Raw genomic sequence first — 16,837 nt, 5'->3', positions numbered from 1 at the left:
GAGCGAGAGCAAAAGTCTGATCATTGAGAAAGAAGAAACAAGAACTGCAAACAAAAACCTATGTTTAAAAAAAAGATAAAAGACTTATAGTTTACATGATTACACAAATGATTTGTTTGCAACTTATAGTTTTATTTTTTTAATTTATTTTTTTTGCTTGACTCAGTTTTTTTTCTTTTAAACTCATAGTTTTGCTTTATTCTGAGAAAGTGTTGCTTTATCTTTATGATACAAAACTAATCCCATATACAAGAGAGTGAAGAACAGAAAAAGGATATCTCAAAATACCAATTAGTGATATAATCTTCTGTACTTGTACATATTAATAACAGCTAAAAATAAAGAATTCATCAAATAAATGTTGCATTTTGGTGGGTATTTTATTTGTTAAACACGTTGCAAACAACAAAAAGGAGTAGAGGAAATACTTGTAGTGTCCCGTCAAATATGTTAAAGGTAGGGTAGGTAAGTTTGAGAAACCGGCTCGAGATCGCTAGAATTTGAAAATACACAACCGGAGAAAATCTGCCACTTCCGTATAGAGCCCCTCCTCCAACACACACGAACGCGCACATGACCAATGAGGGCACGAGATAAGTTTGTGCACTGATGGAAGGCTGACAGGCAGGTAGGCCATCCAGTTACTTTAGCCGGGCCGGTTAAAATGATTGGTCGTGCTTTTTACAGTATTACGGCTTCCACAGATTTTTATGGATTTTTTGTCAAAGCACTTATGATATTCATTGCTATCGGGATGTTAAGAGCATTCCATGGAATATAACAAAAAGTGTATCTCGAGCCGGTTTCTCAAACTTACCCTACCTTTAAGTTTTGTCATGTTTGTGATTGTCATGTTCATGTTAGTTTAGTTCAGTAAAGTATTTCCTGAAGACAAAAACGTAAATATTATTAAGCTGTCAAACTAAAGAATATATACAGAAAGTAGTAAGCCTGCAAGAGTAACATTTGGAGTGTATATATACATATAACATTAAAAAAAAAAAACGCCTCAGAGCCCTCAGAATTTTACGCTGACACATAAATGTTATAAAATGGAGAAAACATGTATTGTAATCACTTGCTGTTTTTCCTCAATGTTATACAAATAAAAATGGCTGGCTAGCGATGTTTCATGGAGCAGAAAGGTAATGGTGCCCATGGTATTTAATGACAATGTGTTGCTAATCATGGAGAAGTTAAAAGGAAAAACAGGGAAGCCAGGATTAATGTCCAATCAATTTATTTTCAAAGATTTCACATAGAAAGACACCTGTAAAGTGAAATAATTTTCATTCAAATTCAAATGATAAATCATGTGGAAACATCCGAACATACTGTATATCTAAAAAGAAAGAAAAGAAAAAACTTGTATCAAAATGTAATTTAAAAAAAGGGGGTACGGAGGAGAGTTTATCTATTATACATTAAGCTTTTGCTCATTGTAAACATGGAGAAAACAAGATGGAGAACAAGTTTTAAATATTCAAGGTTTCAGGTTTTTATCAGTACAAGCATTTTAAATGTGCTAAGATCTGCTATTAAATGTGGATGAAATGTTTTAATGACAGTTTGGTTTGTAGAAATGTTTACTGCCTGACGATTGTGAAAAGTCAAATAATTTGTCTTACACCATAAGTTAGGGGGGGTCATTGGTCCTTTTACCTGTACAGCAAAACCACATAAAGCCAACGACACTTTATTCAAATTTTGCAGAGCGATGAAAAGAAATGTGTTCTGAACTTGAAAAATATCATAATGTATATCCTGCTCCTGGAAATGTTATTACATCTTTGGTTGAATTAGTTATTGACACACATTTACCTTATACTACTGTTTTTTTGTAATATATTATATATATCTTTTTGTTTTGCAAACATATTTTAACTTTTCAGTCTTCTTTACCTTCTGATGAAACTGCTGCCATACTGATTATAGAATTGTGGGGTAATTGTATATTTTTTAATAATAGTTTTTGGGCAGAATTTTTGATAACAAGACCAATAAACAAATAACATTTAGCAATATTCTGGTTGTTTACCTTTTCACTCCTTCATTTGATATTTGGCATTTAGTTGTTTTCTTTTAAAGTAACTCATGTTGACCTTGAAATTAAGAGACACAACAACAACAAAAAAGTAATTCTGTTTTTCCTCCAATGACAGGTCAGCTGGTTATTTGGTTTCTTTAGGACCTCTTCCATCGAATGGCAGAGAAAATGGTATGGATGAAGTAGAAAAGAGTGGCCAAATAGGACATCACCTGGAAACACACACACACACACACACACACACACACACACACACACACAGACACACACACACACACACACACACACACACACACACACACACACACACACACACACACACACACACACACACACACACACACACACACACACACACACAAAGTCAAATCATCACATTGAAGTAGAATTAAGTTATGTCAACACACTGTTTTAAAGGTCACCTAGGGTAACCGTTAGCCAATAACCAACCAAAGTAGCACAGAAAAGCTGAAACATACAGAACACATTGCATATGATACTGAAAATCCCACCTTAAAACTGTAGGGATACTGGAATAAAGCATTTACATAACTAACGTATGGAGTTATTTTGTCAAAACTAATATTATCACAAACTTTATCACTTAAAGTAAAGTTGGAATCATCACAAAATGCTGAAAACATGTTATGATCCCCAGAGTTGTATCTTTATTAAGTTGCAGTTATCAGAATGGTGTAGTATATGTAAGAAGTCTGTATGTGTGAGTGCGTGCGTGTGTGTACATGCGTGCTTGTGTGTACATGCGTGCTTGTGTGTGTTTCTGATTGTTTGACATACCACTGCAGCAATGTGCAGCTTGTAGATCCTGCGAAGTTCATAGAAAACATCTGGGCCCAACCCCGCAGGCGGTAAAACCTGGCCCTCCAGGACCGTGATGAAGGCCAGCGGCACAGACGCACCGAGGTAGAACACCGTCGCAACAAAATGATAACCCACATCCTGAAAAGAAACAGCGAGAAGGAAAAGTTGGGAGACATGTTGATGAAGGTATGAAGTTAACCCTTTAACCTGTTAAGCACCAAGCCTGTTTTTCATGTTTCAGGCTCGAAAATGACATGCCCAAAACAAATGACTACAACTTAACTTCTAAAAGGGTTATATGAATAATTTCTTTTATCAAAGCAAGGTTACATCTGTGAGTTGGATGTAGAAGTGTCAGAATCAATATAGATGTTTTTTATTTTAAAGAAAATTCAGATTTTACATAGTAAAAAACTGTAAATTATAGTGTCCGTCCAAAAGTTCTTTTTTACAGATAGTGAAAACTACCCTTGGATGATGGGTTAGTAGACTAAAAGCTTTAGGAATCCAAAGTACAACATATAATAAGTACCCTGTATCAAGATTGATGCAAAACAAGTGACATTTGACCTTTTTAGAGAGGTTTAGCCAAAACCACCCCACCTCTGAGGTGATTTGGGTGAAAATGGTTTTTTTTCTATATCTCTGGCCCCCCTTGGTCGATTTTGATGGTTGACACCTCTTTCTGACCGTTAGAGCCAATAGAATCGAAGAGGGAGGCCCCCACACACACACGTTGTGAAGAGAAAAGGTGGGGGCTGCGCGCATGTACATTTGCAGCAGAGTGGACCTATCTCTAGCTCTGGCGTTTGGAAACGAAAAAGCAGTTTTATTGCTTATGGATTATCATAAATCATTTCAAAGAGGACACAGACACATTGGATTAACCTATGGATTAACTGCAGCATCGTTTTTTTTATCGTTTTAATGCCATTGAAGACCAGTTTTGACCAAGGTAAGCCATGTTAGCGTTTCTAGCTACCTAGCTCCACATGTTATGATGTACGCTTTCGTTTATAGCGTCGCAAATGTTTATCACTGAGTGTTGAGGTGGGCACCCCCAGATTCTGTGTGTCCAGCTGATGCAAAACGAGGGGTTGGCTGTGCATCTAGGATAAGTAATAAGGGAGTTAGAGTGAGTTTAGGTGCAGAGATGGTAAATGGTAAAAGATAGGTAGAGATAGGTTACATTTTTTCGCTCGTGGCTAATTCAGAGGCTGAGTGTTAGCATTGTGGGGTTTTTTTTGATTTTTTTTTTTAAAAAGATCAATTAACTGAGTTTCTTCCCGTTACATGGATATAAAACATTCATAGTTTATTAAATATTAAGATTCCTTAGACGTTGTTTCCTGCAAATGACGCGTTTATCTGCCCGGTACCGGGGGGGCCGTGCGTAACAGGTTAACAGCCAGCGCCACCATTTGGTTGTGCACATTTTGTGGCTTGATATCTTGTTGAAAAATAAATAAAAAAGTTTAAGTCCATCTGATTTAGCTGACATGTTATGCACAAAACAACCTCTAGATGCAAAAAATGTAATGCAAAGAAATAATTTTTCCATTGCTTTTTTCTTGGTCTGGCAATTAAAGGGTTTTAAAGCATAAATCTATCTACTGCCAAAATGGATGTCGTATGTTTTAAGGGAGACCTGGAAGTGAGTGTTGAATTGTCTCCCTCGACAAAAAGCAATGGGATTTTTTCATTGGATTTCCGAATATTGGAGAAAATTACCTCTGAATGTTTTGTTCAGCAGCATAATTTTCACATATTAACACCACTTTGTGATTTTTTTAGACATATATGCAATTACCAGAAGTAAAAAGCTAACGTAAAGCTATAAAGTAACTACATCCTGGTCTATTGGCTACTCATCACCACCAAAGATGGACTTGTGTTTGCCCTGATGACGTTTTATTAGTCCCATTTTGAAGCTTGTTTGCAACCGCCATTAAAATTACACATAGAAGCTTCGGACACTTAGGATTTTACTTAAATATCTTCAGCTGGTGTTAAAAACAGATCTCATCTAAGGCATCCAACCACAAACACAATACAAATAACGTTGCCTTTAGGACAAGGTAAAATGCTAATTAATTTCTTATCAGACTCTTGAACCACCATGTATTTGAATTGAACTAACCAGGGCGGGCCAGCTGCTGCTCTGATTGCATCCACAGAGGAAGATGAAGAACCAGAGTGTCGTCATCACGAAGCAGAAGATGGACACGAACATCACCCAGCCCATCGGGTTTTCATTTACAACCTCAGTCGATGCCACCAGCATCCAAACCAGACCTCCGAACACCTGCAGGGTCACACAGGGGGGGGGGGGCATTTTACAGCTTTGTTCTTACATGACAGTAACACAACACATTTTCAAATTACAATGATGCATCTTAAAAACTGCCTTAAATTATTTTTTGCATTTGGTTTCTAATTCTCAGTGTTCTCCCTTACATAGATTTTTAAGTTGGGGAAAATGGGTCAAGTATAGAACAATATAATTCATATAAGTCATATACCTGAGTATTAACAGTGTATCCATTGTTTTATTTGTAATATTATTATTATTACTATTATTTTAGTATTTATTTTCCAACTTGACATCTGTTATGTAGTTAATCTATGTACCTAGATGTGTTTATTTTTGTTATGTATGCTTTGTGAATATTTTCTTAAAATGCAAATAAAAAATAAAATAATAAAAAACTAAATCGTTTTTGGCCACTTGGGGGCAGCAGAAACACCCTGTTAACAGAACATTGACATATTGTAAAGCTTAAACAGTTGATTACCTGCATGCCACAAAGACTGATGTTCTAATATTTTTGCACATTTAAGTAAAAATGTAATTGAAATTCAATTTATTTTTCCTTTTTTTTATTGATTGTTATAATTGTACTCAGCCATGTTATGTTAGATGTCAATCCACTTACACTGTAACTACTCTGGCCTTGAAAGAAGGTTACGCATCTAACTGATGTCCACTAATCCCTATAAAACAAAGTTCAAGCATACATTAACCTGTTAAGCCCTGAGCCTGTTTTTCAGGTCTCAGGCTCGAAAATGACATTCCCAGAACAAATGACCATATCTTCCCTTCTAAAAGGGTTAAATTAATAATCTTTTTTCTCAAAGTAATGATAAACCTGTGAGTTGGATGTAGAAAAGTCAGAATAAATATAGATGTTTTTTATTTTAAAGAAAATTCAGATTTTACATAGTAAAAAACTGTAAATTATAGTGTCCGTCCAAAAATTATTTTTTACTTATAGTGAAAACCACCCTTGGATGATGGGTTAGTAGACTAAAAGCTTTAGGAATCCAAAGTACAACATATAATAAGTACCCTGTATCAAGATTGATGCAAAACAAGTGACATTTGACCTTTTTAGAGAGATTTAGCAAAAAGAAACCACTTCTGGGGTCATTTGGGTGGATTTTCCATATCTCTGGCCCCCCTTGCTCGATTTTGATGGTTGACACCTCTTTCTGACCGTTAGAGCCAATAGAATCGAAGGGGGAGTCCCCCCACACACACACGTTGTGAAGAGAAAAGGTGAAGGCTTCGCGCATGTAATTTTACATCAGAGTGGACCTATCTCTAGCTTTGACATCTGGAAACGGAAAAGCAGATTTAATGCTTATGGATTATCAGAAATCATTTCAAAGGGACACAGACACATTAGATTAACCTATGGATTAACTTCAGCAGCGTTTTTATCATTTTAATGCCATTGAAGATCACTTTGGAGAGACTACAGAGCCAAGGTAAAAATGTTAGCATTTTTAGCTACCTAGCGTCACCTGTTTTGATGTCCGTTTTTGCTTATAACGTCGCAAATCCGTATAATTCAGTGGTAATGTCGGTGTCAATCGATTCTGTGTCACCTCACGATGTGAATCGATGTGTTGGATGTGGTGAAAAGATAAATAATAAGGTTTTGTGAGTGATTTTCGGTGCAGTAAGGTGTTAGCATTTTTCGCTTGTTGCTAATTCAGAGGCTCAGTGTTAGCATTGTGGGTTTTCTTTTGAAAAAAAAAAAATTATTTGACCTAAAACTAAATGTTTTTATGAACATGACATGGGGATTTGCTAACTTTTGATTTCCCCCATTTTACACCACACAAATGGAGGCCACTATGGGCCAAAACTAACACGTAGGTTTCTGTAGGGTTCATGGCAGACGGTTGCAGTTGCTCTCAGGAGGATATATAATAAAGGTGTGTTAGCTGCTGAGCCTATTTAGTGTGCATACGACACACCTGGCACAGTTTATTAATTTCACACGTAGCGTAGCGCGTGCATTTCGTCGTCCAATCCTTTTGTCAATCCTTCTTAACCGCCTTCGCTTCCGAATCAGCATTGCTATTGCATTTGACTGGTCGACGATCTGTATTTGTGTTTGCTTAAATAACTCAGACGAAGCTCATGTCTGAGGTCGGAAGGTAAACAGACGCCTCATATACAGCAGGTGGGCGCGGCAGTATACGTGGGAGGTTTTTCTTCTTCTTTTTCTCTCGGTTTTTTGGCGGATTGCAACTTTAAGGTGCATACCGCCACCTACTGTACTCGCCGTGAAGTTGTTTGCGGCCTGCCAGTAAACCCAAAGCAGAAGAAGAAGAAGTGACGTCAGCGGTTCATTTGCCTAATCCACCCCCAGGAACTCATTTTGGTGTGAACGCGATCTGCTTTAGTTCATGAGAACTAAAAGAGTTCTCATGAACTATTGTGGGAAAAGTACTTGGTGTGAACGCGCCTATTGTGTTATTTTTAACCAAATATCTCTCAGAGGGGCATGGGGAGTGGCTCTTTATTTTTCATCTAAAGTAACAGACAGAGAATCAGCACTTTTGAAACAGGGCTGAAACAGAGGGGATTATGGGATGCTGCAATGATCTGTTTGGTATTTGGAGCCAAACACTTCAGAGACCTGTTTTGTATATATCTGAGACCTATAATAAAGTAATGAAAAACAGTATAATAGGGGACCTTTAAATCGGTTGAACCTAACCTGCAGTAGCCCATATGATCTTACCTCAGCTTCAAGGTTTATTTAAAACTACTGCAAACTACACATACATGTATTGTCTATGTTCCCAGTGTTACACATTAATATACTCATGTAGCACACAACATTTCAAATAATAAAAAATGTCTTGTGAAACTGTGCTTGCTGAAGGCATAGGGTTCCGAGTGTGGATTGCCTCATATTTCGTCAATATCCTCTGGCTGGACAGTCACACCTTATGACAAATGTAGGGAATGGCAGGTTTTAAGAGTTTCTAAGCAACTTCATGTCACGTTTAAAAAGAGGTTATATAGCATCAGCTTTGGAAGTGTAACTTTTTATAACCTTTAATGGTTTGGATTTTCAAAAAAATGTTGTTGTTGTATTGTTCCTGCAGAATAAAGACGATCGTCTATTTTTTTTTTTTCAATTTTTATAATTTAACTGTTTAGACCCAGATATAGAGCATTGTTAAAAAAAATCCAGATATTGTTGCATCGTCACAAGGCTAACAGACAAGGATATTATATAGTATTCATCATCCATATTATAGTCTAGTGCAGGGGTATTCAAACGTTTTTATTAAAGGTCCAGTTGTGAACTTTATACAAGGTCACTGGTCCGGATCAATGCCAGTAAAGTCCTCCCCCCCCCCGAGTGGAGAAACGAAACTGAAATTAAGAAGCAGTTTCTTGGCGCTCTATGCATGGGGGGTTTTCCCGACATGTCGTTGCAGTCAATTAAAGGGTGTTTCATGTTGTCGTTGCCGTGGACTTCTTAGGCCCCGGCTCCACGGGGACGAAAACGGGTTGAATCAGCATATTTCTCATGCGTATAGCCCTCTAAGCTCGACGACGCCGTAAGGGAAACGTAGAAACAGACCCCGCAAACGACAACGGGTCCAAAGGTGGATAGATCTGGGAACGGAGCGCTCTGGGGGGTCCAACGGGGCCGTGGAGTCGCCTATACGGTCATTCGTTTTCATAGCCCCGCCTCTCCCCCGCAGGGTTGCTATCGTGCTCCAGTCGCTACTGACCATGCTACAGTTCTTTGTGCAACATCTACAGGAGCTCCTCCTTGAATTCAGATTATTTATCTTTATCTCGATATGGACATAAACGCGAGTGAAGTCTAATCTGACAGGACGGAGACACGCAGCTCCTGCCGCTGTGATGCAGCGGGAGCAAAACACACACTTCAAGTCAGATCATCACCCTTAGCTATTTTAATTACCTCTCAAACTACCTAAACTAGTTATAAATATGTTCATTTTTACTGTCGGGTCACTCATTACAGGATCAGCTGCTGCATGAGACAGACACTGACGCTGTCAGAAGAGAGGAAAAAGAGACAGGCTCCGTGTATTTGATGATTATATATCATTATATCGTCGATATGCATTTGTTTTAAAGCTCAATAAATAACAATGAAGACCTTTGACCGGCACTTTTATAATTTTGTCAGGAAGATTTAAACTTTAACACACGCTGACCGGCGAAAAACTCTGCCCGGTTCTGTCGGCCCCCACCGCGGAGAATACACAGAAGTGCAGCCATGACAACCATTCTTCTTCGCTGCTTTTGTGGAGGAAGTTGCTGCTTTTGTGGAGGAAGTTACAGCGCCACGTACAGGTTCGGCATATGTACTGCAGCTTTTCCAGCGTTTGGATGTAAACGGAGCCGTCTCGTGGAGCTTGACACAATCCGGTGTATATTGCGTGGGGACGGAAGGTTTTTTGCGGTTGCATTTGCGTTACTCCGATGCGTTTTGCCGTATTTGTCCTCGTGGAGCCGGGGCCTCAATCTACCTTCTTTGGGGGCCCCCTTCTGCTCCAAGCACTTGCCTGCCTTGCCTGCCTTGCCTGTCGGTAAACGGCGCCCCTGTATACACACACACATTCAATACATACATACAGTATGGTGGCTTGAACTAGTGGGAGAAATGGCACTGTTTGTCTGTAGTCAATGCAATTGAACCTCGGCAAAAAAGGCATTAGAAGCATTAGAAAGTCAAGGTAAACTTGCGGTTAACTTGCGGTCTGCTATGCGTGTCACGCTCGCGCACACAAGTAAATATATATGCACGTTCATTCTCACAACGCGTCAGACACAAGACGCGCGTACATGATGATGTACATTAATTTATCAGAATCAGAATCTTTTTTTTTTATAATTTTTTTAATAATTTTTTTTTATTTTATAATGGGACACAGGGTTCGGTCCGGAGTTTGAGAAGCCCTGGTCTAGTGGTTTTCAATTCAGATGGAAACAAATCTAAGGACCAACCCAACTAGTTGCCAAGAGTTGACAGACTCTGTGCCATGCAAATGCAATAATCAGTATAAAACTGTTTATTTAAAAAATATAACACTTGAAGAGAAGATTTTGCTGATAATATTTTTGTACTATTACCTAAGTAACATTTTGAATACAGTCATTTTACTTGATTATTTTTGCACTGTTACTTTTACCCAATTAAAGGAACTGAGTAACTACTACCGTGATGGGTACGTACAGGGGCGGACTGGGACTACAAATCAGCCCGGGGGGGTGCTCGTGAGTTATCCGAGCGGCCCACCTCGGTGCCGCAAGTACATACCGCGAGGAAATTGTCGACGGGGGGGGGGGGGGGTGCTAGTGTGTCTTATCCGAGCGGCCCACATCATCCGACCCTGGGTACGTAGACAATCTAAGGTAAAAGAGGCTACCCCCCCGCCATCAAAAAAGATATATCCTCCTGCAATGATCAAATACTGTAGGAAACTCACAAACTCAGGGATGAAGAACAGGTCGGGGATGGATGTAAAGACCCTGCCGCCCTGTAGAACATCGCCCATGGTGGTGGAAGCCATAGTCCCAAACACTGTGTGTGTATGTCACACAGAGTACAGAGTAGTCTGCAGGAGTGCACACAGAGGGAAATGTGTGTGTGTGTTTTATAGAGGACTTTGGCGGTCTTCCTGTAAATGTTGCTGTGCAGACAAAGAGAGATAACACTTTATTCTGACTGTTATCTTGCAATGTTCTTCTGAGGAACAATACCTGTACTGTTCAAATGTGACCTTTGAACGAGTCGAGCAATGAAAAGTCGAGCAATGAAAACTGGGTTACTGAGTACACTTTTCATCATATAAGCGTTGCATTTGGTTTTACCATATCAAGTAATATAAGAAATTGCCACTACAGCTTTTATTCAGTTATTATAATATATCCATCGCCTGGGAGATATTAGCATTAGTGTTAATTTTGTCAGCTATTTTTTTATTTAGTTAGGGATAGTGGATAGGAGAATTCAAAAGGACTTAGGAGAAGAGACTGCGGTACTTTAGAGAATCCGACTGCACTTTCACTATCCGACGTGTTTATGATGTGCCAGCGGATGTCATAAATGTGTGCCTGCTGCTGTGGGGAAACTATGGAAACTACAGTTTTCTATACAGCGGACTACAACATGGATGTTTAATAAGAACGACGGACTACTGTAAACTCATCTAGACTCTGCACCGTGCTCTGATGCTGTTGTTTTATGCTTTATGAACGTGGACAGCAGAGAAACATATTCTTCATGACCAAAGTTGGAATTGAAATAAAAAAGGAAAGTGAAACTTATGCTCGTCACCCTCTCCCTCCGGTCCACATTAATACAAATGATCCCAATACGTATGATTGTATAAACCATGAAAATATCTTAAAATCAATACAAATGTATTTATTATAAACGTTAGTCCTTAACATCTATCACTGTGTATAGGACCATTCAAACATCTTTTAAAAGTTGAACAAACCCCACACAGCTCAGTAAAGACTGTGAAATGTTGACTTTATTTGATAATTTCAGTAAAAACAAACGTTCATATTTCTCTTTTTGTTTATAATACTGATGAACGTTCAAAACAAAGCACTTTGGCAAGTTACCACATACGTTTTAAAAAGCTTAATAAGCCGTAACTTTCATGATATAATTTCTCGGTCATCATCGGTTGTTTCCGTGAATGGCCAACTGTTGTGTGACGGCAAATGCTGCGGCTGCAAGGCATTGTGGGGCAGCATTTTCTCCTCTCCTTTCGTAAAGGGAGGTCCAGTGGTTCCTAAGCTAAAGGAGGTTATAAAGGAAGTTTGAAACCTCCTTTCCTATCATCTAGAGAATTCAAACGGCACTTATCATGGCTGCCACTGAGGGACTTCCGGGTCATTTCACTCCGTTAGGAAGGTTCCTAAGCTAAATGGACTATTCGACTTCAGCCCATGAGTTAGACCCGAGTCTTCCTGACAGTTCACAGTGTGCCGCTGGCCCGGTGTAATTCAAATGTGCCGCCGCGTGCAGCACAGACACACAGCTGCTGCCCAGCCGCAGCACCGGAAATTGAACTGCTGGGAGAAAAACTGACTATCAGAGATGTAACGTTATCTTTGATAATATTTCGTCTCCTCATTTTTCGTCAACGAAAGTAAAGAGAGATTTTGGCATAGTTTTTATTTAATAAACTACATTTTCGTCTCGTCACTTTTCGTCAACGATATTGCATGTTGATTTCGTTATAGTTATTGTTTACTGCCGTCGGTGCCGTCTCGTCATCGTCTCGTTTTAGTCATGGAAAAAAAGGTCGTTGACGAACATATTTCGTCAAAGTTTTAGTCAACGAAATTAACACTAATTAGCATCCAGCAGCCAAACTGTGTAATCTAAATCCGATCTTCTTTTCTGTTTATTTTCGATGTTCATTGATTAAAAAATGAACTTTAAAAAAAGTAATTTTCTTGTTTACAGTATTTTAAACCAAACCAAACCTTTTAACTTATCAGATAATTGGACACCTGAGTTTAGGTTTATTTTTGAGTCTCAATGTGTTTGTATGGAAACCTGTTGAACTGCATTCCTACTAAGTAAACTTAAAGGCTTAAATAAAACACACACATTGATGAAATGGAGTCAAACACAGGAGCCAGCAAAGAGAGTTGGGAGGTGGCTCGGATTAGTTTTATCTCCTGTAATACTGTAGTTTTCCACCTGACAACTGAAAATAAACGATTCAACCAGCGAACAACAAACCACCCTCGTTGTCCATTTTCTCATTGAAATTTGACTACAAATGCAAACTAGTCATTCCTAAAGTTCCAATCTAGTTTAGGGTTTGTTTTCAGATGTAAAATATGAATCAGCTATGAATACGTTTTTGAGCGGTGTGTTATGAGCTAACCCAAGACCCAGGTTTTTTATTGTTTTTTATTTGGATTTTTTAAAATAATATTTCATATTTTATTCTTACAATACAATACAGCTTTATTTATAAAGCACTTTAAAACCTCCAGACTAAAGTGCTGTACAGTCAAATAAACAAACAAACATACCAAAAATCACACACCACAGCTCACACACCATAAAACAAGTACAAGTAAAACACAATGGACAATTTCATTTTCTTGTTTTATTCAGTCCTGTGCTCACTGACTTCTCTTGTTATTAAGTGTTTTAAATAATAATAAATAAGGGAAGTTACACATAAGTTCCCTTATTACCTGGGAAGGGGAATTAATATTGTTTTTATTTTGTTTATTGTCTTTTATTTTGTGTTACCTTTTGTGTATGACAAGTGCTGATGATTTGATAGAAGTCTGATGTCTAACCGTCGAACATAATGTCATAGTTTCCAGGCAGAGGGATTAAAACTTTGCACAAAACAAAAGACGACTCTTAGTCATTTTTAAATCTCTTTCTCAATTCAATATAATTTAGACTGCTGCAGTGTCACAAAACAAGTCACAACATGCAGACTGACGTTTTTATTTGTATCTCAGAAAACAAACGTGGAAACCATTTAAATGTTAATTTCGAACAATGTATTGACAGATTTTAAAACAATCAGAATCAGAATCAGAAACAGGTTTATTGCCAGGTAGGTTCACACATACAAGGAATTTGACTTGATGTCATGGTGCATACATAAAATATAAAACAAGAAATCGAATGTAAAACAAAAAATCTTTAAGGACACCGTAATAAAATATAGGCACACGACATTGTGATTCAAAGCTTTTATTCTTTTTTTTCTAGATGTGGCTTTGAGTACAGCGTTCTCAAATGAGAGAGTACTGCAAACAAGCTTTGGCTCAAATCACACTTAATCCTAATGGTAAATAATGTCTCATTCATTTCAATGCATGTGTGTGTGTTCACTACTTTACCAGCATGAAATCACAGCCTCAATGACGGCTGCTTTTCTTGTATATTGAGATTTGTGCCAATGACACACTTAGCTAACTAACCATTTAAAGGTACAACATAATTGTAATATTGTAAAGTGAGTCATTCTGTCAGAGCAGACGTCTTATCAAAGTGACCTTCTTTTCTTCTGATGTGATCAAGTCAGTGGTGGAAGAAGTGCTCAGATCTCTGTTTTAAAAGTAGAAATACTGGAGTGAAGACTTTGTTACAACAAGTATACGTCTGGCATTCAGTAGTGTAAAAATATTAGCATCAAATTAGTTAAAGTACCGCAACTTAGAGTATTATTACACTGAAGAAAGTTAAAGGGGACCTATCATGCAAAATGCACTTTTGTACGTCTTTTATACATGAATATGTGTCCCCGGTGTTCCAGGGAACTCACCAAGTGTCAGAAAACACAACCCTCTCTATTTTCCTCCATACCCAAATCTCTAAAAACGGGGCTGCAACGGATCTGATAAAAACTGATCCAGATTTGAACATTTCACTGACGTCAGGACGGTGGCGCTACGGCTATTGGGCCAACTCCACCAATCAGGGGAATGTGGGGTTGGGCCACGGCCGGCCATTGCCGCTCGAAAGCGCTGGAGACGCTGTAGTACATATGCCAGGCCTGTAAGTGGCGCTGTAGTCTGCCACAAAAGCAGCGAAGAAGACTTCCCGTGCATAGTTACCATGGTTACCCTTCTGTTTATTCTCCGCTGTGGCTTTTTTTTCTCCCTCCCCGAGGCAAGCGTTTGCTCCCGCTGCTTTAATTCAATGCAATCCCTCCCCGTCGAGGCAAGCACTGTAATTCTCTCCGGTTAGTCCACCAGCAGATGTCAAACACCCACCTCTCCGCCTCTTCCAAGGAACGAGGGGACCGTGCGGCAGAGTTTCAGTTTCAAGATGTCCGTTAAAGTTTAAATCTTCCGGACAAAATTAGAAAAGTGCCGGTCAAAGGTCTTCTTTGTTATTTATTGAGCTTTAAAACAAATGAATAACGACTCTATATAATAATATAATAAAACACGGAGGACGGAGATCTCTTTTTCTCCCCCTCTTCTGACTTGATCAGAGCACGCTCCCCTCTCCTGCAGGGGGGCGTGGTCAGCTGCAGCTCACAGAATCAGCCCCCTGCAAAAACAGCTGGAAAGAGCAAATGGAGCGAAATGAGGCATGGCTAAAATGCAGGATCTGTTTGGTATTTTGAAAAAAAAACTGTATTTATATACTTTATATAGGTATGGCCCTACAATCTATTGTTCAAATATAGCATGATAGGTCCACTTTAAATATTGACTTTAATTAAGTGTATTATGTCCACAGATTACAATTCATTGTATTAGGGTAGTTGAGAGCAATGCAATGAAGTTTAAATAAAACATAATACAATTAATCTGTTGACATAAGTTCCATAACTAAAATTCAAAGCACCCGTGGGATGTTTTACTTTGTTTGGATGACCATTTAATTGGATGTGAAACTGTGTTATCTTTCCTAACCACCAGACACACACACACACACACACACACACACACACACACACACACACACACACACACACACACACACACACACACACACACACACACACACACAAACACGGTTACACTCATCAAGGAACCAATAAGATGTTTGAGAGACACACCTTTGACTAGCTCCTCCACTGTGGATCTGGTTACATCCATCAGACCCACACACACATATACACAAACACACACACACACACACACACACAAACACACACACACACACACACACACACACACACACACACACACACACACACACAGAGAAACACGGTGACACTCATCAAGGAACCAATAAGATGTTTGAGAGACACACCTTTGACTAGCTCCTCCACTGTGGATCTGGTTACATCCATCAGACCCACACACACATATACACAAACACACACACACACACACACACAAACACACACACACACACACACACACACACACACACACACACACACACACACACACACACACACACACACACACACACACACACAGAGAAACACGGTGACACTCATCAAGGAACCAATAAGATGTTTGAGAGACACACCTTTGACTAGCTCCTCCACTGTGGATCTGGTTACATCCATCAGACCCACACACACATATACACAAACACACACACACACACACACACAAACACACACACACACACACACACACACACACACACACACACACACACAGAGAAACACGGTGACACTCATCAAGGAACCAATAAGATGTTTGAGAGACACACCTTTGACTAGCTCCTCCACTGTGGATCTGGTTACATCCATCAGACACACACACACACACACACACACACACACACACACACACACACACACACACACACACACACACACACACACACACACACACACCACACACACACACACACACACACACACACACACACACACACACACACACACACAATAGAAACCTCCATGGGAACCCTTGCCAGCTCTGTCAAAATACAATGGCTGTTTGTCCATGTCAAGTGCAGTTACACACTATATAATAACACACATCCACAAACAATGATAAATAATGCATTGTGTTCTGAATCCACACTTCTATTATCCATAAAAGAAGAACAACAATTTGACCCCACTCCTTTGAACTCTGACCTTCAGGTGAGCGGGGGGTCGGACAGACTGCACTTTACCTGGGGGGAATCAACGAGGTTCAAACCCTTTTGTGTTTATGCTCTGGAGCTGAATCTAACCTCTGACCCACTGGGA

The 16,837-nt window shown here is 39.1% G+C and overlaps 1 protein-coding gene across 1 annotated transcript; it reads right to left on the bottom strand.

The window, feature by feature from the left end:
- Nucleotides 1-1,223: 1,223 nt before the first annotated feature.
- LOC117499394 (myelin and lymphocyte protein-like) lies at nucleotides 1,224-10,796 on the bottom strand. The gene is made up of 4 exons (XM_034151750.1): nucleotides 10,649-10,796; nucleotides 5,010-5,174; nucleotides 2,846-3,007; nucleotides 1,224-2,259 (listed from the first exon to the last, which is right to left on the bottom strand). The coding sequence occupies exons 1-4, from the start codon at nucleotides 10,730-10,732 to the stop codon at nucleotides 2,185-2,187; spliced, it is 486 nt and encodes a 161-aa protein (XP_034007641.1). The 5' UTR covers nucleotides 10,733-10,796; the 3' UTR covers nucleotides 1,224-2,184.
- Between the last annotated feature and the right edge of the window lie 6,041 nt (nucleotides 10,797-16,837).

Source organism: Trematomus bernacchii, unplaced genomic scaffold, assembly GCF_902827165.1.
Source record: "Trematomus bernacchii unplaced genomic scaffold, fTreBer1.1, whole genome shotgun sequence".
Taxonomy (NCBI): Eukaryota; Metazoa; Chordata; class Actinopteri; order Perciformes; family Nototheniidae; genus Trematomus; species Trematomus bernacchii.
Note: the sequence above shows the minus strand (reverse complement) of the source record. Positions and strands in the feature narration are given on the sequence as shown.